This window comes from Arabidopsis thaliana (assembly GCF_000001735.4).
Source record: "Arabidopsis thaliana chromosome 1 sequence".
NCBI classification, from domain to species: Eukaryota; Viridiplantae; Streptophyta; class Magnoliopsida; order Brassicales; family Brassicaceae; genus Arabidopsis; species Arabidopsis thaliana.
Genome location: NC_003070.9, coordinates 20,481,212 through 20,506,853, shown reverse-complemented (window position 1 = coordinate 20,506,853; position 25,642 = coordinate 20,481,212). Strand labels below are relative to the sequence as shown.

General features: G+C 33.4%; 6 protein-coding genes, 5 long non-coding RNA genes and 1 pseudogene across 13 annotated transcripts; 3 read left to right on the top strand and 9 right to left on the bottom strand.

The window, feature by feature from the left end:
• Nucleotides 1-349: 349 nt before the first annotated feature.
• PRP1 (proline-rich protein 1) lies at nucleotides 350-1,953 on the bottom strand. Its single transcript, NM_104371.2, has 2 exons — nucleotides 1,164-1,953; nucleotides 350-932 (listed from the first exon to the last, which is right to left on the bottom strand). Exons 1-2 carry the CDS (start codon nucleotides 1,852-1,854, stop codon nucleotides 616-618), a joined length of 1,008 nt encoding a protein of 335 aa, NP_175895.1. The 5' UTR covers nucleotides 1,855-1,953; the 3' UTR covers nucleotides 350-615.
• Nucleotides 1,954-2,777: 824 nt separating this feature from the next.
• NP2 (NPK1-related protein kinase 2) lies at nucleotides 2,778-7,078 on the bottom strand. Of its 2 annotated transcripts, NM_001333684.1 has the most exons (18): nucleotides 6,638-7,078; nucleotides 6,369-6,410; nucleotides 6,216-6,281; nucleotides 6,009-6,119; nucleotides 5,851-5,931; nucleotides 5,689-5,766; nucleotides 5,473-5,555; nucleotides 5,307-5,388; nucleotides 5,130-5,230; nucleotides 4,995-5,034; nucleotides 4,848-4,907; nucleotides 4,709-4,758; nucleotides 4,401-4,629; nucleotides 4,137-4,307; nucleotides 3,740-4,041; nucleotides 3,455-3,525; nucleotides 2,918-3,361; nucleotides 2,778-2,835 (listed from the first exon to the last, which is right to left on the bottom strand). In NM_001333684.1, the coding sequence occupies exons 1-17, from the start codon at nucleotides 6,929-6,931 to the stop codon at nucleotides 3,267-3,269; spliced, it is 1,956 nt and encodes a 651-aa protein (NP_001319236.1). In that variant the 5' UTR covers nucleotides 6,932-7,078; the 3' UTR covers nucleotides 2,778-2,835; nucleotides 2,918-3,266. The 2 variants fall into 2 exon arrangements, with proteins under 2 accessions (NP_001319236.1, NP_175894.5); NM_104370.5 differs by lacking the exon at nucleotides 2,778-2,835 and having other exon boundaries at nucleotides 3,002-3,361; nucleotides 6,638-7,054.
• Nucleotides 7,079-8,385: 1,307 nt separating this feature from the next.
• AT1G54957 (uncharacterized protein) lies at nucleotides 8,386-8,950 on the bottom strand. Its single transcript, NM_001333683.1, has 2 exons — nucleotides 8,790-8,950; nucleotides 8,386-8,694 (listed from the first exon to the last, which is right to left on the bottom strand). The coding sequence occupies exons 1-2, from the start codon at nucleotides 8,890-8,892 to the stop codon at nucleotides 8,591-8,593; spliced, it is 207 nt and encodes a 68-aa protein (NP_001322992.1). The 5' UTR covers nucleotides 8,893-8,950; the 3' UTR covers nucleotides 8,386-8,590.
• Nucleotides 8,951-9,565: 615 nt separating this feature from the next.
• On the bottom strand, nucleotides 9,566-10,093 carry AT1G08027. Its single transcript, NR_139356.1, has one exon. It is a non-coding gene; the product is annotated as an other RNA (long non-coding RNA).
• Nucleotides 10,094-11,060: 967 nt separating this feature from the next.
• On the bottom strand, nucleotides 11,061-11,444 carry AT1G08023. The gene has a single exon (NR_139355.1). It is a non-coding gene; the product is annotated as an other RNA (long non-coding RNA).
• On the top strand, nucleotides 11,174-11,552 carry AT1G08017. Its single transcript, NR_139354.1, has one exon. It is a non-coding gene; the product is annotated as an other RNA (long non-coding RNA).
• AT1G54953 (uncharacterized protein) lies at nucleotides 11,422-11,748 on the bottom strand (the record flags this gene model as incomplete). Its single annotated transcript, NM_001333682.1, has 2 exons — nucleotides 11,640-11,748; nucleotides 11,422-11,540 (listed from the first exon to the last, which is right to left on the bottom strand). The coding sequence occupies exons 1-2, from the start codon at nucleotides 11,740-11,742 to the stop codon at nucleotides 11,422-11,424; spliced, it is 222 nt and encodes a 73-aa protein (NP_001322991.1). The 5' UTR covers nucleotides 11,743-11,748.
• Nucleotides 11,749-12,019: 271 nt separating this feature from the next.
• On the bottom strand, nucleotides 12,020-13,105 carry AT1G54955 (annotated as a pseudogene; the record flags this gene model as incomplete). The annotated part of the gene is made up of 1 exon: nucleotides 12,020-13,105.
• Nucleotides 13,106-13,258: 153 nt separating this feature from the next.
• Nucleotides 13,259-13,740, top strand: AT1G08013. The gene has a single exon (NR_139353.1). It is a non-coding gene; the product is annotated as an other RNA (long non-coding RNA).
• A 1,822-nt stretch (nucleotides 13,741-15,562) lies between these two features.
• AT1G54950 (uncharacterized protein) lies at nucleotides 15,563-18,766 on the top strand. The gene is made up of 4 exons (NM_001333681.1): nucleotides 15,563-15,679; nucleotides 16,137-16,291; nucleotides 16,400-16,561; nucleotides 18,502-18,766. The coding sequence occupies exons 1-4, from the start codon at nucleotides 15,579-15,581 to the stop codon at nucleotides 18,513-18,515; spliced, it is 432 nt and encodes a 143-aa protein (NP_001319235.1). The 5' UTR covers nucleotides 15,563-15,578; the 3' UTR covers nucleotides 18,516-18,766.
• A 2,952-nt stretch (nucleotides 18,767-21,718) lies between these two features.
• On the bottom strand, nucleotides 21,719-22,145 carry AT1G08007. Its single transcript, NR_139352.1, has one exon. It is a non-coding gene; the product is annotated as an other RNA (long non-coding RNA).
• Nucleotides 22,055-25,206, bottom strand: PGSIP4 (plant glycogenin-like starch initiation protein 4). Its single transcript, NM_104367.2, has 3 exons — nucleotides 24,432-25,206; nucleotides 23,123-23,583; nucleotides 22,055-22,792 (listed from the first exon to the last, which is right to left on the bottom strand). Exons 1-3 carry the CDS (start codon nucleotides 25,162-25,164, stop codon nucleotides 22,313-22,315), a joined length of 1,674 nt encoding a protein of 557 aa, NP_175891.1. The 5' UTR covers nucleotides 25,165-25,206; the 3' UTR covers nucleotides 22,055-22,312.
• Nucleotides 25,207-25,642: the final 436 nt, after the last annotated feature.

Sequence of the window (25,642 nt, the reverse complement as noted above, 5' to 3'; positions counted from 1 at the left end):
CATGGATCACTAAAAAGACATGTTTTCAAGTTATAGATGAGTTGAATGATTCTATCCCTCACTTTTAAGTCTATTTTAACAGTGTAATTAACATATATAAATTGTTAATACTCATACATAGCATGATATTAATAGCATCAAGATTCACCAAAATAATCAATTATTTAATTGTAAGATGCAGTTAATGTATAGTTAATGACAAGAGCATGACCCTTCTAAACTTTTGTTGTTTTTTCTTTTTGGTTTTTAAAGATAGGCGAAATGTTGTTTATATGTACAGAGGTGTATACAGGCGTTGACGCAATGGTCAAAAACTTTTTTTTGGTGAAATAAAATAAAACTTTAACCAATGTATCTTTTATCATCTTCAAAATAGTACATATCAATATTAAATTTCTCATGCATAATCACTCGCATAAGTCAAACAATGATGTACATACCTCTTACAATTTTATTATAAATTAAAGATAGAATGCAACGAATCAAATGAATTTGGAACAAACAAACAAGAACATTTTCAAGGGAAAAAAATCAGTTAATAAATTGATTAAAGAGACCTCATATAGTCATATATAATGCCATGCAAGATCATCATCATAAATCAAAATGTGATGATCAGTATCTGGGAGTGGCGGGAGCAGCCTTGGAACCGGCGGTGAAGTAGAAAGGACCAACGTTGAAGAGCTTCAAGTTCTTGTCGGAGTACATCGAGAAGGGAACTCCGGTGAGACCCTTGTTGACATTGGTTGGGTTCTTGCAAGTCTCGACGGGAGATGTGTAGAGCTTGACACGGCAGTTAGATAGGTTCTTGATGTGGGTTAACACCACGTGGAAGTATCCCTTAAAGTCAGTTGGATCACTGTAGATGACAACCTCGTTCTTACTCTTCTCGTATGACCCCCTCTCCGAGCACACAATCTTTGCTTTCGCTCCTACGTACATGAAATTAATCAACCAAATTTTCTAATTAGTAAATTCGTAATTTCCGGTATTTCCTAGTCCATTTAGGATGGATGATTTAGGCCATGCCATATTGTATTATTAACCGCGTTGTCCCGAGTATACGGTCCTCGACCTCGAATTTCAAGGTTATGAAACCAAAAATGTTGTAATAATTAAAGATATTAAATCATGAAGTCTGTATATTATTATGTTTTTTATACCTTGAATAGGGTAGGTTTCGTAGCCGTTTTTGCATAAGATGATGCCTCCAACGGCTTTAATGATCTCTGGGACGTATGGTTTGGTGGGTGGAGTGTAGGTTGGTTTTGGTGCAAATGGAGGTGGAGGAGAATAGCTTGGAGACTTTTTGTAGACCGGAGGAGGGAGAGTTGGCTTAGTGTAAACCGGAGGAGAGAGTGTTGGCTTGTAAACCGGAGGCGAGAGACTTGGCTTATTGTTAACCGGAGGAGAGAGTGTTGGCTTGTAAACCGTAGGTGAGAGAGTTGGCTTAGTGTAAACTGGAGGAGAGAGTGTAGGCTTGAAAACCGGAGGTAAGAGAGTTGGCTTAGTGTAAACCGGAGGGGAGAGTGTAGGCTTATAAACAGGCGGAGTGTAGACAGGAGCTGGGAGCGTTGGCTTATTGTAAACCGGTGGAGTGTAAGCCGGAGGTGGTAGAGTTGGCTTAGTGTAAACCGGAGGTGAGAGTGTAGGCTTGTGGACAGGTGGAGTGTAAACAGGAGGTGGAAGGGTAGGTTTGTGAACCGGTGGAGTGTAAACCGGAGGTGGAAGCGTGGGTTTATTAACCGGTGAAGTGTAAACCGGAGGAGATGAGGGAGCGTAATAATCAGCAGTAGCAATGGTAGCCAAAGAGAGGAGGATGCAAATCGCAAAGGAGGCACGTGTGATAGCCATTGCGGAGCGCGTGGTTAGTGTTTTGCCTTTTAGCTAGTTCTTGTTTTTTTTGTGTGTTTGTAAAAGTGCCTAAGTGGGATGAGGAAAACGATTTCATCAAATGGGGTTATATAAGAAAATGTTTAGGGTATTAAAATTTTTGATAGAAAAAAAAAATAGAAAATATTTTCTTGAAAGGTGACTAATGTATTTAGTCATGTTTGGGATTGTAATAGTGTTATGCACGATTAAAAGACATCTTGGCCATTAACAACCATGCATGCACACGGCGCCGACCAAAGGATCGTAGAACTGTGGTTGGAAAATTTGGTCGTCCCATTAATTAATTAATATGGGCAGAGAAACTATAAAGCACATGTCGTTCATCTGTTACCCGATTTTGTTGTTTTTCTGTATAGATATAAACCTGTAAAAACTTGGAAAAATACGGGTTTTTTTTTTACTAAAGTTTGACTTCAGCCTTCATGCAGTGGCGTTATTCCGTGGTATAAGACTTTGGTTATGCATAGGGTCTTGTCGATTAGAAAAGCTACAAAATAATATTAAGACGGATTGGTTTGTTTTCATATAACAAGGTTTAGGTTATACTTATTGGAGGCCACATAAAGTCCAATATATAAAGACTAGAGAAGTCTATCTAAACCCATATATATATGTTGTAAAGTACTTAAACTTAACAACTAATTTCATGTCTAAAACTGACAAACCATAAGAAACTAGATTAAACAAACAGATAAATACACCGAATCTTTAAACATGTGCATTCAATTGGATTTGTAGGCCAAACAATGGCAATTGTATCCCGACAATTCATTCATGGTTCTCCTTACAAATCGCTTGGTACTCTACAAGTATACCACTCAAATCACCATTTCCCTTGAAACTTATATAAGATATTGCATTTTTGGCCTTTAAAACCTTATGCGGTGATGAATCTCCGTTTTCGTGAGTTTGTACAATTATCATCAGTCTCAATTCATTCTACAAGAACACAAACTCAGTTATCGCAAAAATGAATAACCCACCAACGTTTACCATGAAGCCACATGAGTAAAAAACCTACCCGCTACCCCTATGCGAAGCACTTTGAGTAGAAAGCAAATTCAGCGTACGTTCACACAAGAATAGATTTTGGAGACACTGAGAAGACGAAGCTTTCGAAAGTAAACAAAGCTTTCGATAATTTCTCGAAAATATTTGTTCTGTGGTTGGCTTAACACTCAATATGCACCAACATTCTCACATCACACCCTACTTAAGCAAATAGTTTAGCTATCTATATATATTCAAACTTTAAGTTGGCACAATTTTATGTCTATATCATATATACTAGATGAGCAAATCGAAAGATCAAAAGCAATACAAGCCTTACAGACAAAAGTGCAAAATTGGCTGCTTTTCTTTTGTACAGATCATTTGCCTGGAGATGCAAATCTTGACTTCTCTCTATGTCGGCTCAAGCTTCTATCTCTCGGGGATGATCCCATCCCTGCTTGCCGTGTAATCTCTGCAACAACATTTGAGTTTGAATACGTATGATGTGTGGTCTATAAATGAGAAACCACAAAAATGACGAAGAATTCATGAAAAATGCAGTTACCTCTTCGCTTTCTTTCAAGTTCTTGATCAAGCTCTTCCTTCCACTTCCTCTCTATCTCCGACAGCGCGACACTGCAAAGCCAAAAACAACTCAATTCCAGATGTTTAAGAAAAGGAGATAAATGTCACCATTGAACCAATTGCTAGCAATGGAGGGCAATCATATCTTAAGACAAGCAATCACACTACTACAGTTTTAGTTCCTACTTAACGTCAACGAATGAATCTAGATAATTAATGTTAAACCTCAATTTTGAAGAAGAACAATAACTGTTATTGGACTTACCTTTGACTGTTTGATTCTTGTTCAGCACCAGCACTTGCATTGCTATTCTTCGGGGCACCAGAGCTATTACCACTTTCTGGACTCTTGGAACAACAGGCTGCATCTGTTGCTCTAGAAGGTGATCGACCAATATGGCCCTGACTCGGAGACCGACTTTTTGGAGGCAGTTTCAAGAAACCACGAGGTGCCTCCTCTCGTTTATTGTTATTGATGTTACTCTCCATGCAGATGGGGGAGCATGTGATCATACCGTTGTAGAATTCTTCGTACAGAGGCGTCTGTAACTTCTTTAACTCTGCAGCCTACGATTAAGATATTTCACAACCAAGTCAATGTTTATAAACTTCTGAGTAGAATATAAATGCAATGAGGAAACATAACATTATCAATGAGCCACCTTGTCATCTAAGAAAGCTTTGATTTTCGACTCAGTCAGCTCATTTTCATCCTCCGAGTATGATGGATGGTCAACTTCCATACTAACTTTCGTCTCTGTTTCTCCGTTTCCAGAATTTTCGTCAAATTTGCACTTCAAAATATCAGAGATCTCACTCATGGTATCACAGCTCTGTATTGAAATAATATGAAACCGAAAATGGTTTAATTATTCGAAAAATCATCTGAAATATAGATGAGAAAGGTTAATCACACAGAAGATTACCTTCTTGGCATCAGTATTATTGTCAAGACTAGGGCCAGTCTCTCCATTATATGTCAAGAAATTCTCATCGTCAATCAAACACATATCATTATCATCATCGTCATCATACCCGTTATTACTTTTCAGACACAAACTGTTATTTTGGATTGATTTCTCAGGGAAAGCAAGTGTACAAGTCAGACTACCCAAGTTACAGATGTCTCCTACATCGTCACTCGTAGATGTTTGACTGTAAGAAAGAAAAAGAAAGAAAACGATCAGCAGTCAGAAATTCAGCTTAAAAGTTTTGGTTTCACCTCAGCACTTACTAGCTCGTAATGTTAGTCAACTCTGATGGTAAAGGACTGCATGAATTGTCCTGAAAATTTGTACCCAAAGAGATATCCTATCAAAAGTCCTTAAGTAAAAACTAAAATGATATTCTATAGATGGATAATGTGAACTCACCATAAATGAAGTAAGATCTTTAGACGCAGATTCCTTCTGTTTGCCCGTAACAAATGGATGCTGCCAATAAAAGAAAAGCAATAACATTTATGACTCATTGAAATATGAGACCTGATTGGATTTCATTTACTCTGTTGACCATTTCACCTTTAGCAGCTCAGAAGCGGTTGGCCGCAGATTTGGTTCCCTGCCAAGACAGGACAGTGTTTCAGCAATCAACAAGACAAGAAGCAAAAGAAGTGACATAAGTTAATATTAATTTATGAGTTTAAAGTAACGTACTGCTGCAGACACTTGAGCAAAAAATCATTTGCGTCAGAGGAGATATTGTCAGGGATTGGAGGATGCGATTTCGTCGTTCCAATGTGGAAAATAGCAGCAATCTGAAAAGAATATATATCCACAGAAGTTCAAGAAACAGAATTATTCATAGATAACAAGGCATACAAAATTAAGTACCTCTTTATATTGCTGGCTCCAAGGAGCTTTTCCAGTCACCATTTCAATCACTGTGCATCCTACACTCCAAATATCAGCAGAACTGCATAGAATAACCAAGGTAATATTAGATTGGCGACAAAGCATGTAACCTAGCAATTACAAACATGTTTGAAGTAATGCTTACAAGCTATGCCCGGTTTGAAGAATAACTTCTGGAGCCATCCAATAGGGAGTTCCTTTCATAGATTTGGCACCCGAAATAGTAGCCTAGAGAAAACTCAAGTATATTAATCGAAATCATGATAAGGAGTATATTATATGAAAAACTTGAATAAGACTAGAAAACTGAGAGCAGAATGGTTTTACTGAAGTAGAAGTTGGAGACTAAAAATTGACTTACCAACTCCGCTACCTGTTTGGACGCACCAAAATCAGCAAGTTTAATGCATCCTTGATTATCCACAAGGATATTAGCACCCTGAGAAAGTGAGAATAGAAGAACCTCAGATAAGCAGGGCAAGGATACGAGATATTTTAAACGCAAAGATACAACAATAGGTACCTTAATGTCACGGTGCATAATGGCATGATTATGAAGGTACTCCAATCCCAAAAGCAGTTGGTTCGTGTATGTCCGAACAACCTTTTTCAAACAGTTTAAAGATGTTACCATCATCAACATTTCAGGAAACCCAATAGTTTTTCAACAGAGCGACTTACAGATTCAGGAAAGGCTCCAAATTTCTCCAAGAGTGAAGATATAGATCCACCAGGAACAAATTCAAGCAAGATATTCAAAGTTTCATCTTCCCTCACCGTACCCAAATATCTCTAAGGCCAAACAAAGAATGCAAAAGTTATAAAAAAGAAAACACAAACACACTGAATCAATCAGCATTGCAACAAAACAATAACGTTATTGCTTACAACTATATTTGGATGAGAGAGATTCTTGAGTAGCTTCACTTCCTCTTCAAGCTCCTGAATATGAGCCTTTTGTTCACCAAAATAAGAAAGTCATGTAATGTAAAAAAAATGTAGCACAATATCAACAAGAAACAAATAGGCTTGTTTATGAACCTGAGTTTTTTCCTTGGATGCACAATTAGATGTAATCAGAACCTGAGAAAAAGATTCAAAAACAAGTCTAAGAGCTTAAAACCCTGAATTCCAAAATCTGACCATAATCAATCTGAAACTAAATACAGTGACAACCAAAACCAAAAACGAAGTAGAAATCTGTGATTAAGCCTATAGATTCCATTAATGACAAATAAGAACCATTAAAGTGACGCTAATTTCAAAATCAGAATCAGTAAACCGGATAACAATTTCAAACTCAAACTAACCTGTTTAACGGCGAGAAGCTCACCGGAATCGAGATTCATTCCCATATACACAGTACCAAAAGCGCCACGGCCAATTAACTGACCTTTCCGCCACCGAATCGGAGGTTTGATTTGTACGGTGGAGTTATTCGGAGGTGACTGGGATTTGGCGAAAACCATTGATTTGCGGATACAGGAAGTGATTTTATCGGCGAGGAGAGAAGGAAACGGAGGAGGATGATTCTCTTGATTCTCATCGTCGGTGGTAGAACGGAAGACAAGTGAGCGGCGAACTGAACCGAAGAGATCTTGCATTTGAAATGGTTGCGAAGAGATTCTTCTTCTCCACTTTTCTACGATGGCTTTGGCGAATTTCAGATTTCTATGACGATGAGAGCGTTGGGGAAAAAGGGGGAGAAGATTCCATTTTCAAAATTTTAATAATTTAAAAGTATATTCCATGAGAAACGATGAAAATAATATATAGAAAGAAAAAAAATAAGCATAAACTGTTAATTTATTGAAGAGAAATTTGCAAGAAAACAAAAAGCCTTGAACTATAAAGATTTTTTGAAAAGTATATTTAAATTATTATAACTTTATAAGTATTTATAAAAAAAGGTTAAAAGGTTTTTCTATAATACAATTATACCAATCAATTACCGGTTATATTTTTTGCAATTTTAAAGCTTACTTCCAGAAAATGCACGTTAATATCCATAATCAAAATATAATGTATAATATAATCTTCATAAATATATTAGAGATTTCTTTACAATCACATATATATATATATATATATATATATATATATATATATTATTTTAAATAGTAGTTATCGTTTGCACACAGAAAAAAAAAACTAGTAGTTATCACAAATTTACAAATTTGACCATAGTGGTGAGTTGCTTGAATGGAGAGACACCAATATTGGAAGTTGCAAACCTCAGACGAAACCTATTCTCTCTATATGTAGAAGTGGAAGCCCTCCTATGGACAATAAAATGTATGATTAATGTTGATAATTAAGATGTGGCGTTTTTCACAGACTGTTTAGATTTGGTGAAGATGGTGTCTTCCCCAACCGAATGATCGGCTTTCTCAGTAATCTTGGAAGAATTGCAGAGCGACAAGAAAGAGTTTACAAGCTTTTTTTTATCTTTAATTTCTTATAGTGCAAATATTAAAGCAAATAACTTGGCTCGAAAGATTCGTGTCCAACTGCATCATATCATTTATGTAAACAACATTCCTCAGGAATGACTCATTTGAGCTCTAATTAATTTCGAATGACAACAAAAAAAAAAGCGAGTTGCTTGAAACATTAGACCATCCTCATTGCACCAAAAAAAACGGTATCTTCAAATATTAAAAAAAAAATGTTATTTAGTGCTTTTAACTGAGAGACTCGTGTCTTCTATGTCTCTGTGGAGACATTTTTTTTTATCTTTAAAAGACACCATACATGGCTAATAAATACCTCAAAATTAAAATAGTATTTTTTTTATAATAAATTAGTAAAGACATTTTTAAGAAAGTCACCAATGTGGATGCTCTTAGGGTTCTAATTCTACCGTCCGTCTTGATTTTATTAGAATTTTGTATTTTCCATGGAATTGTTTTTGTTTGGTGAAAATAATGCAAATGGATCTAGTTATTCATCAACTTTAATGAATCCATGCCACACATATCAATAATAGCATAAATTATTGCAATTGAATGTTAAAATACAATTTTTATACCTATTATCAATCAATAATTTAAATTAGTATTATTTCATTTTTTGATGCAACAAACTTTTTATTTTGTAGTGAAAACATTAATTTGATGATGTATTTGAGGATCCTCTGTTTACTTTGGAAGGTCTATTACAAATACTTGGAGTCTTGTATGGTCATTTGGCCAAGGCTGTGTGTTTTATGATACTAATTTAAATCGCATGAAACTAAAACAACACTGACAATAAGATTGGGGCTAGGGGATGCCGCCGGCTCCAGGTGAATGCCCTGAGTTACTGGCTCCAACTCCAATCTTTCTCACTTTCATTATCTTATGATCCCAAACCCCTTCTCTTGCTCCTTTCCCAATATTGCAATAACAACAAGAACTGATTAGTTATGAATATTCATAAGCAAAAGAAAATTCATGTAGTTTGTCAGTGTTATAAACTTACTTGTCTTTGGAGATATGTATGGTGGATGGGCCAAAACTCTGTTTGGTGTTGCAGAGAATATTAGAAATAACAATGTAATTAACCAAACCAACGCTTTATTCATTTTTCCCTTAATCTGTATTAGGAATTTCTTAACGTAACTCTGTATATATAGGGAGGAAGGTGATACCTTCTTTATTGTATCAGTAAAAATTGTCAATACAGATGGTTCAACATATATTTGACAACATAGGGTGGCTTAAGAATTGTCAATAAAGGCGGTATGACGTATCACCAAAGACAGTTCCACGCTTGAGGCGTTCTAAAATTTGTCTTAACTGGTCTTTTCGTTTCTCTTTGAAGTTCAGTTGTGGTGTTTTTACTTTTACGAGAAACTTAAGATATGATTTCTATTGTACCTTGCCACTTATGATCAATAAAGAATCATCTTTCAATAACTAACCATATTCTCTTAAAAAAAAGATGGAGCGACTAGTAATTGATTCGGTTTTCAGTTAATTTTTAACATCGTTTTTTTTTACATTAACAATTTTAATACTATTATCAATTGTCAATACCTTAACTCACAAAAATTCATAAACAAAATTTCGACGTTGCCAGTTCGAGTAATACTTGGGAAGAGACTATATAAAAGACCATGGTTTCTGGCCTAAAAGAATATACAGACATAGACCCAAAAAAGAAAAAGAATGTATATTATTTCCATATTGTAGGTTTAGACAAAAAAAAATGGCATCACCAAGTCTATTCCAAAACAAAAAAAATTATAATCACCATTCAAGTCCATATCCGCAATCTCCACACCTTCCAAATGATGTGAAAGAGACATGGTACAAAATCTTTGTGGTAAGTAGACATTATATTTTGTTTTTCATTAAAACTACTTTTACTTAGACATCGTCTAATATATGTTTTCTAATTTTATTTCGTAGCAAGATTTCAATTGGAAGTCAAAACATACGAATCGCGTACGTGCCGAGTTCTTGAGCCAAACAATGGCCTCCTATACAAAAACAATTTGTACGAGTGGAAGCAAAACTGGATAGAAGTGAAGAAGCTGCCAAAGGATTTAAACGGTGAAGTTTGGAAAGGCTTCATTTAATATTGGAGTATGTAGGAGACACAGTTCCTTTCACACACAAACTCAAAGAATATGAAGGACAACAACGATATGGCGGTACCAACACACAACACGGGTGCAATGACATTTGAGAGCCGTGAAAGGAAAATGGTATGTTTTCCCTTACTTATTTTATGTTTCATTTTTACTTAATACTAAAATTGTGTGTTCTACGTTATGATCCCCCGCCATGTCGAGGATGAACTCATTTTCAATAAAAAATTTGTATTATAATTTTCTTTTATTGTCTTTATATATTAGATTATTGTGATAAGGAATATAAATATTTGGAATATTTTATAAGTTATATTAATCTTCATGTTATATAGTAAATATTTGTCAAAGAAACTTTTACGAATAAAAATGTAAGAAAGAAGATTTAGAAATTTCTTTTTCTTAATTTAGCTACAATATTATGTATTTTAATCTCGTGTCAACTAATGAATATTTCTTTATAGAGGATAATTCTCTTTCCTATAGAAGTTCTAGTTTACCAAGTCTTCTATACAAGTCAAACATCTTTTTCTTAATTTAATAGTTCTTCTGTGGAGAAGTCACAATGACAAGTCCAAACGTCAGAAGTTTAAACAAAAACTTATGCATTGAATAAAACGCGCTTCAGAGTTAAAGAACCTTTGTTCATCTATACAAGCACCGCGTGGATTTGTAAAAAACAAATTCCAGTTTTTGTTTTGTTTCGTTGTGATATAACTCATCAGTCGTTTGAATTCTATGAATTAAAAATACTTGTAATGATTTATATAAAAATAATATTTCTTTTGTATTGCAAATTATATCCATCACGCGCAAGATGACACACTCGAGCAATGACTTGGTCCTGCCAAAACCCAAAAATTTCTCCTGATTTGCAAAATCTTTTTAAAATCTGAACTCGTAGATGCCCTTTTCGTACTGTGTGATGAATGTTCTCTGCAATTGAAAGAACTAACGGATACACTCTTGGAGAAGCTGATTTTTAATCTCTAGTGTACGATTTTTTAAGCTTTCTAATATTGAAGTTGAAGAATTGCATATAGACAACTAAAATATTATCTTATTAAATTAAAAGGTCAGTAGAAAAAACCAACCGAAAAATGATGTGTATGCATAATTACTCGCAATGGCTAAACTTACATAATTACCACATTTATTGAGAAGAAACAACTACCACAAACCATAAATATTGTAGCATCATTTACAAATATACATGCTTTGCAAATATGTGAGATGGAAAAATAAAAAAATAATTACGTGATATATACACACATGTGTATCCATCCCTCCACATACATGTTTTACAAAAGTAGTGTAACTATAGTTTCAATTAAATTTGACAATACCCTTATCTCCCTTTTCACCTTGTGATCCGAAACCCAACAATCACCGATCTTCTAATTTTTAACGCAAGAATATTATTTGCGACTAGTTTAAATTGCATGTGATACTAAAACGAGAGTAATGTTCCACATAAAGATAAAAGACTTGAAATTATCAAAATACATGGGATCGTGGCTAGGGCTTATTGGCTGGTGGGATGATCCAACGGATCCAGGTGCATGCTGTGAAGTACTGCCTCCGAGATGAATCTTTCACTCTCATTATCTTTTGACCCCAAACCGCTTCTCTTGTTTCTTCCCCAATATTTAAAAAATAACAACAAGAACTAATTAATTTTGAATATTGTAACCAAAAGAAAATTCATAAAGTTTTGTGAGGTTTAGAAAACTTACTTGTCTTTGGAAATATGTATGGTATATGTGCCACAATTCTGGTTGACGTTGCAGAGAACATTAGAAATACCAAAGTAATTAACCAAATCACCGCGTTGTTCATTTTTTTTCGTTAATCTGTATTATGAATATTTTAACGTAAATCTGGTAATACATATACATATATAGGGAGGAATGAGCTCAGGTTACGTATGTTAGTATTACTTTTCCTCTCTGATTTTGAAAATATTAATTATCTTAATTAATTAATGATTATCATCACTATTGTGATTGACAATTTATATAAATATTAATTACAATGAAAACAAGAACACACGTATTTTTAATGCAAAATTAGCGTATTTAGTTGCAATTTCAAAACAATCTTTTTTTTTTTTTTTGAATCTAATGTTAAATTATACTCAAAAGAAAAAATAGTCGGTGTTACAACGAAGTGCTTCGTAAGGTTGAAATAAGTTTATGAAGAAGATCTTTGAGAAAGAAGAAAAAAAGAACTTAAGTCCGAGAAATGAGCCAAGCTTGATAAGCCTCATCATACCGCCTATCCCCCATCCTTCTTATAGTGGAAATCTTGTTTCTAATATGCTTGTCGATCCAAGTCGTGAGAAGAGTTGTGGAGTGTGGTTCCTCCCCGTGTCTTCTCCCGTTCCGTTCCCCCCAAATGGTGTAGACAGTAGCTTGAAACGCAGACCGAGAGAGGAAGCTTTCAAGCTGAGTTTGGTTTGCGTTTGAGACGTGATCGAGAAGCTGTGACCAATCCGTAGAATACTTATCCTTGAAGATGCCTTTTGCTATCACTGCCCAGATTTCTGAAACAAAGGGACAAGAGAAAAAAAGGTGATCTCTAGTCTCGATGTTGTTATCGCAAAGTACACAAGTTCCCGTTGCGCCACCAATCCACTTCATCATTCGATCCCCCGTTGGTAATCTATTATGAGCTGCCAACCAGACACAAAACGAGAACTTTGGAGTATCATGAGTAAACCAAACGCCTTTGTGCCAAGTGACGGTGAGAGACGTTGTTCTAAGATGATTCCATGTGTCTTTTGTCGAGAAAGAAGGTTTGAATATGTCAGTTTTTCCACGCCATAATATGTCAAAACAATCTTTTTAGATGCCTGGTTTTGTAAGAATAAAACAAATTAGCTTATTAAAGGTTTTTAGTTACCTTGTGTACAAAATTCTTGGGGAAGTGCTAGATGAAGATCATGTGTTATTCAAAAAACTCTCCAACGCTTAAGTTGAAAGTACAAAGTATAACAGGATGCACTAAAACATTTCAGCAAAAAAACGAGGCTGACGTGGCACAATTCTATTGGAGAGTAGAGTTTGCCATCTATATGTATGTGGATATATAGTTTCATATCAAAGGAAATATATTTGGAAGTAACATCAAAACGTAATAGTTGTTAGTTTACAAAAAGGATATTTTCATTTACTGTTGGTGGTAACGTGATCTCTGAGAATAAATAGAGAAATGCTATGTTAGGTTTCTGGTAGAGCCGTCAAGGAGAGAAAAACTTGAGAGGGTTGAGCATTTGCTCTTGAGAAAAAGAGAGTGATTCTTAGATTAGGTGTTAATCTAAGTCTCAAGTTCATTAGAATTTGTTGATGTCGAACTAAGGGGTGTCTTAGTGTCGAATAATTCCATTTAGGCAAAGCTTGGTGTAAGATTTTCTATTGAAAATTATTGAGGATTAGGCACATTGCCAAACGTCATGAAATTTCTTGTGTGCTCATAATCTTGTAATAACATAAGTATGAACTAAGACATCAATATTAGATAACATGAAGGAATGTGGAAAAGAGAGTTTAATTATATATGTTGGATTGAGGATTGTCCATGGTTTAGCCTGCCATTTTGTAAGCTTTTACAAAGTTGGAAGAGTATAAGCATTTAAGGTAGTATCTCCGGTGCTGGGGTTTCGTGTTTAAGGTATTATAAGTAGCTTGTTGTGTAGAAAAAAGATTTTTCCTAAATATTTGTGGGAAATGTGGAAGTATTTATAGGGTTGACCAAATGTAAATTTGTTTAGTACTGGGTTATCTGACCTGAGTTGGTGGAACTCCTAACATGTGAGTCGCATGTCAGCCTCTCTGTAGTGTGGCGAGATTAGGTTCGGTGTGTGATAATGACTCTTATGTACAATTATATTTAATGTGATGTTTAGCTTGGTCATGCTATACTGGTCAATGATTTTGCAGTATATATAATCACCATAAGTTATGGTACTTTATTGGCGTTTATCACCAATATAGGTAATTTAGGGTACTTTATCGGCGTTTATCACCAGTATGGTACTTTATCGGCGTTTATCACCATAATTAATGGTATTTTATTAGACCTGAAACTGAAGATTTATTCATTGGATCCTAAATTCCTTTACCCGACCCGAACCTGACCCGAATCCAAACTCGACACGAACCCATATCCGAAAATATTCGAATATTTTATTTGAAAAAAATTAAATTTTATCCAAAAATTCGGATATTTACCCAAAAAATCTGGATATTTACACAAAAATTCGGGTATCGGTTCTAGAAAAGAGCCCAAAAATTTATACTCGAACCGACCCAAACCGACCCAAACCGACCTGAATCCGATTAGACCCGAACTGAAACCGAACCGATATTTTAGATTTATCCTATTGGATCCTAAACTTCTCTACCCAAAAAACCCGTACTCGATCGGATTTTATCCAAACCTGACCCGCTTACCTGAATGCCCACTCCTAGTAAAAATGGAAAGATAGAAATAAATACGGTACAAACAAGTCCCTTAAAATATATCATTTTTGTTTATTTTCCCAATAGAGTTGCTCTTTAACAAAACATATCTTATAAATATTTACAGCGGAAGTCATACTTGCACCCATGTAAATCTACTACAAGTCTTCCTCCTCAAACTCCTACATCGACCACAAAGACTATAGACCATATCTAAAACTTCTTTAGTGAGTACAGATCATCTCGGTTAGTGTCGTGCCTAATAAAGACTACGATAAAACAAATGTACCATTTCTAAGACCAGAAAAAAGTAATCATAATATTGTTTCTAATTAAATGTACAAATGGTGATAATAAAAACATATACTAATATAATTCGAAAAACATATATTATTGATTTTCCTCTATAATCGTTCACTAAACATAGATAATTGATTTTCTAATAAACTACATCATCAAATGTAATAGCCAATCGATCAACTTGTATGGTGACGTTACGAATCTCAAACAAACAGACGAAACATGTAACATATATATACATTTGTAATATATCACTAAATTACATAGCCCTAATTAAATTTATAAATTTAAATAAAATGTGGCCCTCAGTTTTTCATTTATTTATTTATTTTTTATCGTGACCTTAAGCAATATTGATTTTTCTCCAATTCATATATATATATATATATATATATATATATATTTGACTAGTTCTGCAAAGCGTTATTTATGATAAAAAAAAGTTTAAATATATAAAAATTCATAATTTGCTCAAACTTTAGAATGGATAAAATACAGGGAACTTGACGACTTGCAACCCATTACAACACATTTTGTTTCAGACTACATCATATTATAAAATTTGCAAGCATTTCATTAATAATCAAATCAGACCAAAGCTTTTAGGTGCTACTTATGTTATTACATGTTGTATTAAAACCGATATGTTTTTGTCATTGTTATATACTATTACATTTTAAAATCAAAGAAACTTTTAAAGTCAAATGAAGACAGCCTATATAAGCTACTAAAGGAAAATAAAAAAGACAGCCGCAAATAACACCTAACTATCTGAGTATATAATTTGTAGTTGATTAATAAAAAATAGTAAGTAGAGACAAATATGTAAGTTGAAAAATTACTATATATACCAAAGTCTTCTTTCTTTTTTTCATACAACAAATATTTCTCACATTGGCAAAACAAAAGGCAATGGCTTCCACCAACTTTCCTCTCATCTTCCTCCTCGTACTACTAGGTTCTCTCTATGTAGCTTTCGGATATTCTCTTTCCACAAGAGCTGCTTTTTCAAAGTAAGAGCACCTCATAATCATGCAAATATCTATTATTGAAAAATAAGTTATATAGAATATATAAAGGTTATCCAAAAAAAATTTATAAAGGTATTCATTATATATTTATTCTCATCGATCTTTCCGATCTATCATATTATTAAGTACGTAATTACAAAATCTATAGCCTATTGGGAATTAATATATTAAACATAAATACAAATATTGATATATGTATAATAAGAATATAAACTATTTTATATATTGTATCAACCAAAATATATAAAATTTAATTGTTTTATAATACCCTTTTCCCAATAAACTATAATTTATGTTTTCAAACCATTGTTAATAATAAAGATTTATTAAATTATATATAATAGAATATAATTAAAAAGCCTTTTAAATGTTTTAAACTGTCTCAAATTAATTTGTGTTTGAAACAAGCGTGATATTGTTTTGCTTTCACTCTGTTTAGACAAGAAGATGAATCATTTCTTGTGGTTACCAATGATCAAGGATCATCGATTATTGTTGTTGAAGATCTTGGAAAAACTCGAAGTCTTCAAGCTCTAGTCGATGGCTCAAAAGTTGCTGTGAATGAAGAAGTTCCTAAGCGACGTTCAGTCAAGAGTAAACTCTTCTCTAGACTACAAAAACTTGCTTGATTCTATTATTTTTAGATCAATTAGTCATAATCTCAAACCTTTTGATATATAAATAAACTCAATAAATTTGCAGGTTCGAAGAAGAAAAAAGAGAAGAGCAAGAAAACCCAAAAGAAAAAAAAAAGTAAAGGCAAAACAATTGGAACAGCTGTAGGAGTCATAGCCGCAGCTATTGTTATCCTTTGTGTTCTATACTTAATTCATCGGAGGCGCAAGAAGCAAAAGGCTGCACAAGGTAACTTATTACATTCCATGCATAGCTTCTATAAATTAATTGAGAAGCAAAATAAGAGAGTAACATTTATTTTGTAAAGAGTTATATATTAGGCCATTCAATTACTAGTTTAGTCAAAAAATTAAAAATTTAATTCATATTTAGGTTTTTCAGAAATATCTCATATTGTTTTAGAAATACTCTAAAAATCATATATCAAAGGTAAATTTTTTTTTTTAAAGAACCAAGGTAAATATTTTTTTAATAATCATTTTGAATATAGAAAAATTCTTTCTAATGCCCTTTTCATGATGCTCCTTTTCAACTCTACCGTTTTGTTTTATCCATTTTTATTTTTACCCTCTTTAAATTTTCAATGACCATTTTACCCTTATTTAGAATTGTTTTAGGTTAACAAAATGAAATATTAATATTTTTTCGCCTAAAATATTCCAAAATCAATTTCCCGCCAAAATTTTCCCGCCCAAAATTTTCGAAAAAAAATTTCCCGCCAAAACTTTTCGAAAAAAAATTCCCGCCAAATTTTGTTTTCAAAAATATTTTTCCCGCCAATTTATTTTTTTGGCGGGAAATAGATTTACAAGGGATTTTAAAGGGGTTTTATAAGATTTACAAGGGATTTTAAAAGGGTGATTTACAAGAGATTTTAAAAGGGTTTTAAAAGATTTACAAGAGATTTTAAAGGGATTTAAAAGATTTACAAAGGTCTTTTAAAGATTTTTAAAGGGTTTAAAATTGTTTTAAAAGGATTTTAAAATATTTACAAGGGATTTTAAAAAGGTTTTACAATATTTACAAGGGATTTTAAAGGGCTTTAAAAGATTTACAAAAGATTTGTAAAGATTTTTAAAGGGTTTAAAAGTGTTTTGAAAGATTTACAAGGGATTTCAAAACCTTTTAAAATTACTTGTAAATTTTTTAAAACCCTTTTAAAATCTCTTGTAAATCTTTTAAAACTCTTTTAAAATCTCTTGTAAATCTTTTAAAACCTTTTTAAAATCTCTTGTAAATCTTTTAAAATCCTTTTAAAATCCCTTGTAAATCAATTTGCCGCCAAAAAATATTTACAAGGATTTTTAAAATCATTTTTTTGGCTGAGGAAAAATTTGTTACGAAAAACAAAATTGGCGGGAATTTGTTTTTTGGCGGGAAACTTTGTTTTAGCGGGGAAAAAAAAAATTGGCGCAAAAAAATTGGCGGGAAAAGTTTAGTTTCCAATTGCATGTTTCTATTAGATGAGGGTAATTTGGTCATTTTGTTTAAGGGAAGGGGTATTTTTAAAAATGGACAACATAAAAGGGTATTGTTACAAAAGGATAGTAAAAAAAAGGTAGTTTTGCAAATCTCCTTTAAATATAAAATATATCTTTCCTTAGGAAATTTTTAAAATGGCCCTCTTTACAAATTACTCTAATCGTTTGCACAATTACAACCAAACGCAATTCATTTTCAGTTATAACATTTTTACAAGGTTTTATAAAGATATTTGAAGGTTTTCTAAAGATGCTTATAAAATCAAAATTTATTGTTTATTTTTAAAAAAATAAAAGGTTTTATAAAGGATGATTTGGAGGTTCAGCCACTGTACATTGAGATGCATTTTTAAAAATATTTTGGTATGGGGTATTTTTGAGAAAAGCTATTGTTAAAAAAAAAAACATTTTTCAAAACTTTCCCTATGTTTGTGTGATCCTGTTTATTATGACTAGTTCAAGTACGAAAACAACAAAAAAAATAGATAATAAATTTTATATTTGCTTATAACATGGGTTGCATATGATGGATCATATGTATTAATAAAGTAGTTCTTCGAAAATATAAATAGGTATATAAATTATCTATTTCTTAAATAATGATCATCTCCATTCGATGGGGATACCTCATAATTGCTTACTTATTGCTAATACATTTTTTTTTGTCTTGATGAACTTTCAAAACAGGGATTCATGTTTAATGATCATAATCGTTATATCTACAATTTTATCGACGCAGCCATGTTACATTATCTTAGGAGGTTAAAGATATTTATATCTACAATTTCCTCTTCTTTATTGAACTTATAACCTATGTTGTACTCACTTATTTATCTCTCAAAAACGTATGCCATGTATTTATCATTATATGCATTTTTAATAGAGTGCCGTTTATATACATGAAAAATGATCATAATCGTTACCCATCGTCTCAGGCGAAGCTATGTTTTGGTTTTTTGTGTTTTTTTTTTTCAATTACTCATTGTTCCCAATATATATTTTTATTTTACTTCCTTGAAATTTCAAAATTATCATTCAACAAAAAAACCACGTAGAGGAGTGGAATTAAAGAATAACAATTAAAGCAAAACCAAACTTTGAAAGACACCTAAAATAGATCCGATCACAAACTAGAGGTGTGGCAACTAAGTAGTCATTATCACTACGAAAATGGGACATATGAGTCCTTCCAACTAATGCATGTCTTGTAGTTTAAAGAGACAAAATTCCTTAACAATGATTGTATAAGGTGTGAGTTAAGTTAACAACGTTAGTGCCTCCTCAAGTTCGTATATATGATACACGTGGTGTCAAACACCATCCGAATCATGATGAATTCCAGCTTGCTATGCATGGAGGTAATGAAGTGAACAATCATATCCGTCCAATCTAGGGTGGTAATAGGGCAGAGCAAAAACCTCCTAAGATCGATAAGATTTTGTATATATATGGGCACAATAAGAAGGGATATGGTCTCGTGTTTCTTCACATTCTGCATATAAAATACAACTTTTTCACTTCCCATGCTCGTATTAACTCTTGTGTTGTTAAATTGTTCTTTGTCGCAAACCATGTAATAAACAAGCAATGAGGAACTCCATGGACAAACAAATGAGATCTCTCCAAGTTACCTTATATATGTCTATGAATTAGGATTCTTTTATATGTCTTCGCAACTGAGAAGTGTCTCAAAAGTTGTCAAGAAGCTATCTCTCTCCCTAGCCCCGTATTTGGAAAAGGTCCAACCTGAATTCTCGCAATCACTGAGTGACGTACATTGTTTACACCTATGGCATAACTTATGGGAATATTCCTCTTCTTCTTTGTTGTCTTTTATCTTGTATCTTTTTCTTTGTAAACCAAAAAAACGAAGAACAACATTATTAGTTAGTGGTGTGTGTTATCTCTTTCATATACTGAAGCTTGGGAGCAAGAGTTTTCCCCCAAAACGTTGCGGTTAGAGACCGTGAACTCGATTATAACTGTGTGTTGTTTATTTTGCAAGCAATCGTTACTTAGTTTCACTCTACATTTTTCTCCAAAATGTTTCTCAGTATACAAGGGATTTGTAAGGTGTATGATTTTAGAAGATTAAGATTTTAGAAACCATTTTTGTGGTAAATCTTCGTCCATCTTAGTTTAATTTCTAAAGACATCTCTTAAAGACACTTACTACCTACATATAACCTTCTTATTGGATTTAATACTTTTACAATTTATCAATTAAAATTTTAATCGAACTAAAGACACTTCACTTTGATCACCGATCACCAATGCAGATGCTCTAAGATTCTACATTTTACATTCTCGCCCCCTACTTTATAAGGAAGACGACGTACTACCTTTATTTGACAAATGTTTTCTTTCTAGGTGAAATAGTAATGAATTTGACATGAAAAGATGGTATATTCAATGTACTGATACCAATAGATGGTTTCAGTTAAAGCTAGAAAGAACTAATCGTAGATTATACTCTTTTTTTCTTTTCTTTTAATACAAATATTACAAAAGTATAGTTAGAATCCAAGATTCCAAAAAGCAACGGAAATACAAAAGGGTAGAGATTGCTTCCCAAACATGAGGAAAACTGATTTTCATTATTAGCATAATAAAAGGAAAAGAAAAAATTCAAGAAAGACTCAACACTTTGGTTGATTACTCCATGATTTCGGTTTGGGTTTCTTGTTGAATGGATCGTTTTGCACCCCACCAATTAGTTGTCGCTAGTCTTCGGGTTCGGAAACTTTAGGTGGAACAACTCTTTGGCCCGCACGCGGTGAATAACTATGATCTACAGCACCCTTGATTTCCATGAGGACCTTTTGATCCCAAACTCCTTCTGCTGTTTTTACTCCAACAAAACAAATTTTAATACAAATGTTTAAATAAAAAACCAAAGAGAGAAAAGAAGAAATTCTCATTACTAGAAAGTAGAAACTTACTTCTGCTTAGAGATTTGTAATCGTGTAGTACTCGAGCCAAGACGGTGTTTGATGATGTAGTGAATAAGAGAATTATCAAAGTTATTAGCCGAACCATATACATTCTTCTTTTGGATTTTTTTTGAATCTGAAGTTCTAAACTCTTAAGTTTTACAACTTCAATTGGTATGCAAAGTTGTGTGTATTTATATGTAAAGAACATGCAATAAGGTTCCCTGGGTGATATCGCTAACTTTGAATTTCGAAAAAATTACTATTGATTTTTGATTGGCAAAATTCACTAAAATGTATACTAGTAATTTTATATACTTCTTTGTAGAAATTTTTTGTTTTGACTCTTGAATGTCTTGTACTCTTGTGTATGAAGCTGAATTGGTCTAACGTCGCTTTTTTTTTTGTCTCCTGTATATATACACGTTGTGTGGAACACAAGTCGATGTATAAAAAGACAATCTGTTTCATAACACGAAATATTTTTTAAAAAGGAAGATATTTTCGGTCGTCCTCTTCTTCACTATGATGCCTTCTATGTTTATGCTTTTAGACTTATAGTTAATTTGAATTCAAATATTCTTTTTATGTAGATTTATAAAATAAATCAAAACATATTTCTTGTAATATATAATTAAATGCCACATATTGATTTAAAATCAAAAGCGAATAAATAATATTTTTATTTCTCAAACAAATTTACTTTTGCTAGTACTCGATGAAAGTACTTGGCAATATCAACTCACGAGTGGTTTTTGTTCAAACCGTTGAATGCATCTTCTTTGAAAAGAAATTATAATGACTCGTTCAATCCTTTAGAGATATTTCTACTTGGACCTAGATATATATAAGAATCATTTTAATTTGATTGAATATTAGAGTAAACATACAAATAAATTAGTTTGAAGTTTACAAAAATTGTATAAGCCCATCAGGATTCAGGGTTAGGTACAAAAGTTTAGCATATGATCGACGATCACTCTTTGCCGAAAAAAAAAAAAGATCGAACACTAAACGGTCAGAAAGGGTTAGTTTCTGCAAATTTTTGATAAACGAAATTTTATTTGAATCGCTTGTCGAAAATATTATTTGATTGGAAATGTTGTAAAGTTTCGAGTGATTTAACAGTTGGAAGAGTCATTGAGAAATTTACAAGCCACCATAAATAAACTCAGAAATATCAAATGCATTTTAATTTTTGCGGTAGATCAAACCAATTGTTTTTAAAACTTCCTACTACACCTCAATATTTCCCCAACTTACATGATATCACAAAATCAGAGGAGGGACATGTCTTCTCAAGAAAATTTATAAGTATAATTTTAGAATTCTCATTGATTTAAACATCAATAAATGAATATATAGGAAAAACAATGTGAAAAATTCAAAGGATCATTTGGTGTCTACCACATCCCACTCTCATCCGTCAAAGTAAGATTCTACATTGTACATTTTCATACTATAAATACTAAAGCGAAACCCTTTCTTGAATTAGAAGGTTCTTCAATTCCCAGTTCCCAAATGTCCTTTAAGACTCCAATAAAAATCAAAAAGCTATTACCCTCTCACTGAACAAGAAGATTCGTCTTCCTAGGATCTCTCACTTCAATCTCCCAATGCCTATCAGGCAAACTATTGTTCTTAGCGATTCTTCTCCACTTCTCAATCCTCTTCTCCATATTCTTATTCAAACCACAATAACCTTTCAACTGCTCTGACATTTTGTCATACACTTTCCACCATTTTTCGTGCACAGAATCGCTTGCAAACACGCGTCGTTCGCTAATGTCCCAATTGCAATCATAGTCTCTATAACATACCCATGGTTTCAACCCCAAGTAGTGCAGACCTTCTACATTCTCAGGAAGATCGTGTCTTCGATGATTTTTTTCGTCGAAGTACTTCATTGTGTTCACTCGTTTCGATAACCTGTGCCACCATACAAATATCTCATTAAGGAATCCTTGGTCTCCTCCGTTGTATGACTCAATCTTGAACGATTTCTCCATTAAATCTTTAAACATACATGCCGATGGCTCGAGAACCTGATGTCAAGAGAAAAACAATTAGTACATTCTTAGCTAATACATTTTTTCCCCCGAAAACCACAAAATATAAATTTTGTTTTTTAAAAAAAAAAAAAAATTGTTTTCTAAGGCAGAAAAAAAAAAAGAATATTTGATCAGCAAACCAAAAACAAACCAATTTTCAACAAATTCTGTTCAAGGGATGTGTGGCATGAATTTTGTTTAAAATATTTAGTATTTTTAGGCCAAATACGTCAACATATATAGATGACCATATCATTTTTTATCATTTAGAACGTTTTACCAAAAAAGTAAAATTAATTTAAGACCAGTATTTGGCTGCATTACCATGATTCCGGAGTTGAATAACACTTTGTCGTTGCCTGAAGCTGAGAGTTGTGGATAGTAGAAGAGATGATCAAGTTTCTTGAGGATGATGAAATCTGCGTCTATGAACACAAGTTTATCGTAGTCAGTTACTTGCCACACACGTAATTTGCTATAGTTCCACTCATTATAAGAGTCTTTTTGCGAAAAAGGACTGCGGATCCTGTCGATTAGCCGGAGATTCCATCCCGCAGCGCTGAGACCAATAAGAGACTTGTTGGTTATGGTATGATCATGGAGGAGAATCATGTCCTTATGCGATCCTGATTGTCTTATACTTTGCGCTAAAGCTATTGCCCCACAAACATAGGCTTCTGACGAGTGTAGTACTGTCACGTAGGCAACCCGTAAGCGACGGGGTAAGGCTGTGACTGCCTTTGATGCAAGATTATCTTCATGTTTTGGTCTCCATGCTTCTTGACCTGTAAATAGTAATAGTTCAAAAGGTACACGTGAGATAATGAATATGGAAATTGAATAGAGGTGTTGAAAGAAAGAGTAGAAAGAGGAAATTTGGTGAATCAGTAGGGTTTGTGGTAAGCAGGTATAAGGTTGTTGAATCCCTACCTAATTGTTTTCAAGCTAAATTTGGGTATGATTAATTATGATGATAAGATTTATAATTAATGTGTATATATATCCACGTTGACATACGTTATTATCTTGGTTGTAATAAATATTTATTAAAGGTTTTCCGGAAAGAATTTACAGAAATTAATTAAAAGTGTTCTACAATAATATAATCTAATCATTCAGCTTCAATTTGAAGTAATTGATAGTTTTGTTTATCATCCACATCTATAATTCTAAAAGTAGAAAAAAAAAATGATTTTAGTTAGAAAACTTTTGGACACAAAATGTTAATGTCATATGTGAACGTACAAAACAATGGTTGTGTGCTATTTAAATATGCAAAAAGAATCAATGTTAAGACTTCAGATTACGTCAACAAAACTATATATGCATACTGTGAGGCACGATGAATCGCACCAACCATTAAACTCTTATTGGTTTTACCAACTTTTCATTAAAAACAAGTACGAGTTAGCAATAATGATTCACCAAAAACTTAACCAGAAAAAAGATACGAAGTTACGAACATTACCTATAAAGACTAATTAAAAGTGAAATCTATATAACATGTTAAGAATAAAGGATTATTGTTATTTATGCAAACAAAATGGTGAGATAATATGTCAAAATGTAAGGTTATAATCTTTTTTTTTTAAACAGTTCTCCAAAGATAAAGAGGGAAAAAATATTAATTTACCAAATTGAGCAAATGAAGGAGCAATCTGACATGAACCAACAGGCATGAGAAGCTTCTGCTTCAACCTTGGGAGATAAGGCTTATACACCCAATAATCCTCCACGCGCATCACGCGCTCATCGCACGGGAAAATCTCATGCATAGGCCCACATGAGCCGATGAATACAACGTAGACCGCCTGATTAACCGTCCTCAACCCACTTTGGACGGCTAGATTCGCTGCGGCCAAATTAACCTGAAGCCTAAAAACGTCCCTAAGCCCTTTATTCGCCGACCAACCATCACATGGAACTCTAGCAACAATAACGTCCACGTTAGCATCAGAACCTTCTGGCTGAGGGAGAGGGATCTCCGGACAGGTAGAAGCTTCCTCGTTGATCCACTCCGGGTAAAGACTCTTCCAAGTGACATTCTTGGGTATATGATCAAGCGGCACGTGGATGTTCTTAAGTACCAACGGTCCACGAGCCTCGTAGCTCTCACGCTCTTTCTCGTCTATGTTAAGGAAGCCGACTTGGATTCTTTTCTCTGGTAGATAGTTACGGATGAGTCGAAGCCATTTCGGGTTTTTGTTGACTTGCGGCGATGGAAGATCAATCCGTAACGTTGAAGATGGAGAAGTAATCCGGAAAAGAGGTTTAAAAGGTAAGATCAAACCTAGAAGTGACAATGAGACTAGGATTAGATAGATCATGAAGATTTTCCCTCTAGAATTATGGGTTTTTGTCCCCATTTTTTGGTAATATTTCTCTTGTGTCTCGCTCCTATACCTATAATTTTGTACACGCATCTTTATTTGTATGATCAGAAGCTTTATATGCACACGCATGTGTTGATTTCTGCGTGTGCGTTTGGCAAAGAGAAAGGGCTCATTTGCATGGACGCACGTTGGTGTGGAAAGTCAACATGTCTCTCTCTCTCTCTCTCTCTTTAAGGTTGGTCTGATTATGTTACATATATACATAGAGACAGTTTTTATTTTTTTGGTTAAAGAAACTATTGATATACAATGAAATAGTATATAATTTGGTTCACAATTAAGAAAATAGCTAGCAAAAGAAGAAAAGAATATATAATTTGTTTTTAGGGAAAAATTATATAAAGAAAAGTATCAACTCATGCATGTTTATGTTTTATCTTGATAAGGGAATGATCTACTCTTTATTTGATTAATATATGTCCTCTGCTTCTACAATTTAAAATCAAAACCC